Below are 7919 nucleotides of genomic sequence, written 5' to 3'. Positions count from 1 at the left end.
AAGGTGGTCAGTCTGAAGGTTACAGATTATGAAAATCAACCAAACATCTAGTGTCTGTCAGCCATCCCAACTTGGTCAATTATGAAAGAAAGACTGTTGAATCCATTATTAACAAAAGTACATTTCAGTAAAGCCAAATGGTTGCAAAGCCGGATCTGAACTTTCGCGCCAAACACATCCAATTAACTTTTCTCCTTTCCCTCCTTCCCCCTTGGTTAGCTTTTATTGTCCAGTGACATTCAAATAAATTATTGTGGTAACCGTCCCTGGCTGTGGGCTAGAATGGTGTTGCATTCCATAGTATGGCCTTGGAACTGCCGGCTGTAGTATCTCATGGGATACTACACAGAGTAGTTTTGATACCCCTTATCCCAGCCATCCCTTTACCACCCTGTAGCTCCCATCCACCCCCCAAATTGGATAGGCAGACTGGCAACTGGCAAAGGAGAGCTAATGTGGTAGAATGACAGTCCTGGCAGTGTCTTGCATGTATCTTTTTTGCCCTGATCATACTCAGGAAAAACAAGAGTTGGCCTCTTGATGTGCTTAGAACTTAGAACTTCTGAGAAGAATCCTACATTCTCCTGTGTCTTTCCAGGATCTTCCTCAGGGCCCCTTTCACCTCCTTGTTGCGTAGGCTGTAGATCAGGGGGTTCACCATGGGGGTGACAATGCAATACATGGTAGAAATTAGGGTGTCGGTCTCTAGGGAGTAGCCAGCACTGGGTTGGTTGTAGTTTAGCAATCCATTCCCAAAATAAAGGACAACCACCAGCAAGTGAGAAGAGCAGGTGGAAAATGCTTTCTGTCTGCCTGAGTTGGAACGGATACGCAGAATGGATGCAAGGATGTAGAAGTAGGAGATGACCACCAAAAAGAAAGGGGTCATTCCTGCAAATATGGTGGCTATGTGTAAGGTCATCTGGCTCACATGTACGTCACCGCAGGCAATTTTCAGCAGTGGTGGGAGGTCACAGAAGATGTGGTGGATCTGATTATCTCCACAGAAGTGTAACTTGGAAGCCAAGGCTGTGTGAACTGCTGCATCCAGGAAGCCCCAGATCCAGATGATCACAGCTGCTTGCATGCAAGCATGTGAACTCATGAGGTGTGAGTAGCGCAAAGGTTGACAGATGGCAGCATAGTGGTCGTAAGCCATGATGGCCAGGAACCAGCATTCTGAGCCAGAGAAGGCCATCAAGAAGAACATCTGAGCAAAGCAAAGGTTGTAGGATATGGTGTGTCTTTGGCGAAGGAGATTTGCTAGGATCCTGGGGACGGTGACCGTTGAGTAGCAGACATCCAAGCAGGATAAGTGGCTGAGGAAAAAATACATGGGACTGTGAAGGTGGGAGTCCACCAGGATGAGAGTGATGATCATGAAGTTACCCAGAATGGTGACCAAATAGATGGTGAGGAACAGCAGGATGAGATAGACCCGGCCATGTGTCATGTGGGAGAAACCCAGCAAAACAAACTCAGTAACTAGAGTGTGGTTGCTGAAATCCATGGGAATTCAGGGATCCTGGGTAGCGAAGATGCTGAAGGAGAGCAAAAAGATAACTGAATTAGTTTTTTGTTTTAACCTCCAAATATGCACCAATTTTACAAAGCAAATATTTTGACTTGTCTGCTCAGGTTTTGTGGTGGATTAAACAGTCTACAAAATATAAATTGTGCACTTAATCGAAGTTGACAGAGATACTAAGTTATTATTTTTTGCTCCTATCGATTGAAATCTTTCAAAGAATATGTTGTAGTTCTGGCTCAGAATGGACATTTATTTTAAGTTCTGACATTTTGCAATTTTGAACTGACTTCCCCTTCTAAAATGGGATAAAAAAAGTCACAACAATGAAAAGTGGAAGTACTAATCTTAAATAGGAAGGAAGGAAACACAACAACATTAATGTCAGTGTTTAGGAAAGCATCTCACAATCCTTCAGTAAAGATCAAACCATACCCATCTTTGCTGCTAGATTATCCATTGTCAACTCTACTAGGGCCATCAAACAGTTAACAGAATAACAGAATTGGAAGGGGCCTTTGAGTCCAACCCGCTCCTCAAGCAGGAGACTCTCTACCATTCTGGACAACAGGCTGTCCAATCTCTTCTTAAAACCTCCAGTATTGGAGCACCCACAACTTCTGGAGGCAAGTCATTCCCTTTAAATCTCAAAGACTCTTCTTGGGTGTAGGGAACGTCTGATAATTCCACATTCAAGGCTTGGTTGATGAAGAGTAAATGAAGCACCTTTCAAATCTCCTGTAATGACAAGTAGTCATAACTACGGAACTGAAGAGGCTACAAACATGGCTTTCCAAGCAGGAGAACTCAGGAATCTGCTTCAGTTGTCTCGCAGTGTCACTTGAAGAAGTTCTCCACTCTAGAGCTCAGCCTGAACACTTCATGCATCATGTTCACATTACTCTATTTTACTGGATTGTTTACATTTCAGGGTGTACTCCCAATGATTAATTTCTCTCTTGTTTTTGTTCATCTCGGGGACTTCTTCTCAACATGTTCATTTGATGTCTTCAGCGGAGGTTTTCTCTTCCTGAAAGCACCATCTTCATCCAGGAGATGAAGGAGAAGCTCTTTCTGGTAAGGAGAAAAATGAAGAATCTTAGCCATAGTTTCCATCTGCAGTTGGGGACTGACTGACTTGAGTCTTAACAGGGTAAGATTGAAGCAACCTTGGACAATCTCAGAATGTATGGCTAGATTAGCATGGAGCAACCTTGGAAATTCCAAAGAAAGTCAAGGAAGATCTCAGCAGAAGGCTTTGGGAGAACAATATGCCAGAGAACTTGGTAGAGAGGTTGATCTGGGAAACAAGTTCCATGTTAGAACATTTTAGATCAAGACTTGAGAACAACTTCCTCAAAACTTCCTCCCCTCCTAAGAACAAACTGCCCTGGAACTATGGAAGGTGAGTTAGAAGTTACCTTCTGACACAAATAAAGAAAAGAATATTGTAGGAAGAAGAGTAAAACTATGAATGCTAATGTCTTTCTAGAAAGCTATGATAGATCTATGCTCAGAATGCCATTATGGCCTCCACATTTAAAACATGGTGTCTCAGAACTGGAAAGAACATGAGAGGACAAGTAAAATGATAAAGGAGCTCAAATCCTAGCCTTGGAAAGAGATTTAGAAGACACCAAAGAAAATCTTTCTTCACACAGCCACAAATCAGGGTGAAGGCATCTAACTTGCATGTCCTTGAATGAGTGTTGCATGAACTCACAACGGACACATACTGTATTTCCTGGGCTACTCAGACCAGATGCAGCTGGCTGAAGAAATGTTTGTCTTTTACCTGGAAGTACACATGAAGGAATCATTAATGGTCTGCCTTTTCTGCTTGGAGGCATAGTAAGGGTGTCCCTTTAAAGCTTGGGAGATAGAATACTACCTGAAGGAGGGTGAGGGGACAAGCCTAACATGAAGATTTTGGGGGAGGCATTCTGTGAAGCTACTGACCTGGGGGTGGATGGGCTGCTGGTGTCTTGCTCCAGATGTGGTGATGAAGCTCACTTCTGCATTGCTCTCGGTCCACTTTTTTTGAGGGGAGGAAACATGTATTGGCTTCATTTGGGTCTTCTCCAGCATCTCCTGCACAGAAGACAAATGAATGGAAGGTGTTTGCTCTCCAGTGTCTTTAAGGCATCCCCCAACCTCCTTGGCCCAAGAGTGGAATTCATTATGGAAAGAGCCAGGCTGACGGAGGGGGAAGACTGTGGTTGTGCATGAGGGAGACAAAAGTAACTGGGGACAATTAGTCCAGAGGGAATGTGCAATCCTGAAGCCCACAAGCATAAAGTAATGATGTTGTGTTCAGATACCATCTTCTGTCCCACTGAGGAGACCATACAAAGGCCAAAGTTGGCAGATGGAGCCTAATTTGCTTTCCATGGTCGCCTGGTCCACAATATCCCCATTTTAGCCAAGGTTGGCGTGTTCCCCAAACCCACTCCTATTTCTTCTCTGTTCACTTGACCTCAACAAGGAGCCTCAAGGACCACAAAGCTGGCTCCTGGCCAGTGTCACAGCAAGAAGCCAGAGGGGCCTCTGTCAGAAGGGCTTATTCTGGGATTTTACAAAGAGTGCAGAGATGAGCAACAAAGATGATTAGGGAACTGGAGGCTAAAACATATGAAGAACCGTTGCAGGAATTGGGTGGGTCTCAAACAAGGACTAGGCGGGACATGATGGCAGTCTTTCAATATTTGAGGGCTTTCATAAAAAAGGGGAGTCAAGTCAGTCAACCTATTCTCCAAAGCACCTGACGGCAGAATAAGAAGTAATGGACGAGGATAGCCACAATGTTCAAGAATAAATCGGAGAAGTGTTGGAAATGTCATCAGACCCCAGGATCCTATTACCATATTTTATTTATTTATTTATTAAATTTGTATACTGCCCTCCTCCTTTCGGAGTCAGGGCGGTGAACAGCCAAAATAAAAACAGTTTTTAGGGCCCGACGAAAAGTCCGGAGGTCTGGGATCACTCATATCTCTGGAGGTAGATCATTCCAGAGGGTAGGTGCCACCACAGAGAAGGCTCCATATGTGGTGGACATGCGTAGAAACAATAAGATATTGGTTGGAAATACCATGTGGTTGGATATACATGTGGTTGGAAAAAATGATAAAGAGACATATTGATTTTAAACCAGAGATATTTCTATTAGGGATCTTACCAGAGACATATAATAAAGAACTGCAAGATTTAATTGTGAATATTTTAACAGCGGCTAGAATTGTATTTGCTAAAAACTGAAAGGAGAAAAGATAATTACTGATGAAGAAATTATTAAGAAAATGCTGGCTGTGCTGAAATGAGCAAACTGACATTTGAAATAAGAGAAGAGGAAGATAATATTATTTGATATGGGAGTTATTTTATCAATGGATAGACAATAAAACATGGAGATGAAATATGATATATGAAATGAAATTAAGATAAAATGTGTAAACACTTGTTTTCTTTAAGGGGAAAAGAACATTTCTCATATATTGATATTTTGGGAGCACGAAAGGATTTTAACCGACCGTCTGTAATTGTCTGTAATTGTTTGAAAGGATGATGTTTTTATGTTGTTTTTGTTTGAAAATAAAAAAAAATTCTTAAAAAAAAGAAGAAGTAATGGATGGCAACTAATCAAGGAGAGAACCAACCTAGAACTAAGGAGAAATATGCTAACAGTGAGAACAATTAATCAATGGAACGACTTGCCTTCAGAGGCTGTGGGGGCTCCATCACTGTAGGTTTTCAAGAAAAGTTTGGAGAGCTATTGGTCTCTAATGGTATAGGGTCTCCTGCTTGACTAGGGGGTTAGACTAGAAGACCTCCAAGGTTCTTCTCTTCTCTTCTTTCCTCTTTCTCTCCTCTCCTCTCCCCTCAAAATCTTAGTCCTGGGGTCTGGCTACCCCCAAAGCAGTTGATTCAGAATTTGAGACTTTCTTTCCGTCTTGTGATTATAGCCAGCAGAATCCTTCAAAGATGATGGCTCTGACCTTAACTGTGGCACTGCTGGTTTACTGTAGGACCTTCTAAATGGGGCAGCTTTTGGAGACAGACTGGAAGCTGAAAGTGTCCAAAATGAAGGGGAGACTGGAAGGAGGTTCAGTCCTGCCATGGCTGGTCTCCTGGGAGGGTTCCAGATACATTTCTGTCTAGTGAACTGGCCAACATTGAGGTCTACCTGGGACAGTACCAGGATACATCAGGCATCCCCCATCTGGGAAATACATCCCAACCCAGTTGCGCCTGCCTCCCCTCCCCCCACTTCCTAGAAAGCTAGCAGGATATGGTATAAAGTTGCTTTTCTTGTTATGAAGCCCAACCTTTGCAGATCTCCACCGCTGAAGGTCCAGGCTGCTCCCCAGCCCTCGATATTTCAGAAAGCGGGCAAAACAACCCCTATTCTACCAAGCTTCCATGTTCTCAGAGTTCTGATAGTAAATTGTGTTGCTTTATATTTCTACTGTATTGTAAAAGGTGTCTCCTGTTTGAGGCAGGCTAGAGTGTTTCTTTATAAATGTTTGTTTGTTTGTTTGTTCATAAAATATAACTGCCTAACTCCAGTGGACTTGGGGCAGCATGCAAAGCCGAACAAAATCCATCAAAGTCCCAAAAGTGCTTTTCCAAAAGGCAACTGGACTTCCTTGGTTTTTTCCCTTGAAAACATTTCACTTCTCATCCAAGAAGCTTCTGTGACACAGACTGATAGAAGATAAGATAGATAGATAGATAGATAGATAGATAGGAAATGATGGATGGATGGATGGATGGATGGATGGATGGATGGATGGATGGATTGATGGGTGATGGATGGATAGATAATAGACAGGTAGACAGACAGATACATAGATACATAGGTACATAGATAAATGATAGACAGAGAGAGAGAGAGACAGACAGATGAGAGGGAGAGACAGACAGACAGACAGATGAGAGAGATTAGATAGATAGATAGATAGATAGATAGATAGATAGATAGATAGATAATTTAATTTAATTTAATTTAATTTCGAATTTATATACCGCCCTTCTCCCTGAGGACTCAGGGCGGTGTACAGCCAAGATAAAAAACATAGAATACAAATATTAAAACATTTAAAAATATATATAAAATTTGGCCCAAAAAATTAAAAATCACAGACTAATTAAAAGAATTTAAAAATTTTAAAAATTTCTTCTTAAGCCAACCCGGCTTGCTGAAAAAGATAGGTTAATAAATGATGGATGGATGGATGGATGATGGATGGATAGATACATAGACAGGTAGACAGACAGACAGATACATAGATACATAGGTACATAGATAAATGATAGACAGGCAGACAAATAGATGAATAAATCTGCTTTGACCCTTTTCACCAAGCTTGTCTGGTTTACAGAGTTCTGGAGTGTGTTCTAGATTGCAAAGCCAACACTGCAGAGATCAAGAAAAAGGATTTTTATTTTCACAGTGCAACTGAGTAAGGATTGAGGGCCTCCTTTAACCTTCACAAAGAGGCTATGTTGAACCATGATGATCTGCAGCACTCAGGAATCAGGAAGGGCTCTGAGCTCACGTGAAGGGAATCAGAGTAGACACAAAAACATCCAAAAACAGAGCAGTCAGTACCGAACAGAAGCAAAGATACCCGTCATGCAACTTTTTCTCTACTCATTACTTTTTCCCAGTTCTCCCCAGGCCTTTTGGATTGTGGGGACCAAATTCCACCTGAACTCTTTTTTCTTAAGGAATCTTACTTCTGAAAGCTTAGTTTTACAACCAAAAAAGTTCTACCTTGCTCTGCCCCCCTATATCCTGCCCCATCTTTCTTCGTGGTGCCCATGTTATTTATTACAGAGACTTGCTGCTTCTTATCCCACGCTGGACAGGGAGTCCTTCTGCAAGAGAGGGCTTGTCCTGGAAGCCCCCAAATTCTGCTCTTCCTCTTCCCCATCCTTGTGGCCAAAAGTTAAAGCTAAAAAATACTGGATGAAAATACATACTTGGTTGGAAAAAATGACAAAGCAACCTATAGACTTGAAACCTTGATATTTGTGTTGGGCATTCTATTGGAAAAATATGACAAAAAGATTGTATATCTGGTCTTACATACTGTATATTAACTGCAACTAGAACTGTATTTGCACAACAATGGGAAAATGATGAGATTCCGTCTCAGGGAAATGTAATTAAGAAAATATTAGAATGCACAGAAATGGATAGATTAACGGTTCCTATTAAGGATAAAGAAGAAACTGAATATTTTTTGATATGGGACATATTCTATCAATGGCTAGACAATAGAAACAGAAGTTAGAAAGGAGGAGATATAAAAAGAGGGACTGTTAATGTGGAGAGTTGTTAAAGAAGATGATGTTAAAAATTATTGTTATTATATGACTATATTAT

General features: G+C 41.5%; 1 protein-coding gene across 1 annotated transcript; it reads right to left on the bottom strand.

Moving 5' to 3' along the window:
• Positions 1–574: 574 nt before the first annotated feature.
• On the bottom strand, positions 575–1510 carry LOC139319877 (olfactory receptor 5V1-like). Its single transcript, XM_070947927.1, has one exon. It carries the CDS (start codon positions 1508–1510, stop codon positions 575–577), a length of 936 nt encoding a protein of 311 aa, XP_070804028.1.
• Between the last annotated feature and the right edge of the window lie 6409 nt (positions 1511–7919).

The sequence above is a fragment of the Pituophis catenifer genome, unplaced genomic scaffold (assembly GCF_029215685.1).
Source record: "Pituophis catenifer annectens isolate HBS135680 unplaced genomic scaffold, rPitCat1.0.hap2 SCAF_7, whole genome shotgun sequence".
Lineage (NCBI taxonomy): Eukaryota > Metazoa > Chordata > Lepidosauria > Squamata > Colubridae > Pituophis > Pituophis catenifer.
The sequence above is the reverse complement of the archived record's forward strand: the minus strand, read 5'-3'. Positions and strand labels throughout refer to the sequence as shown.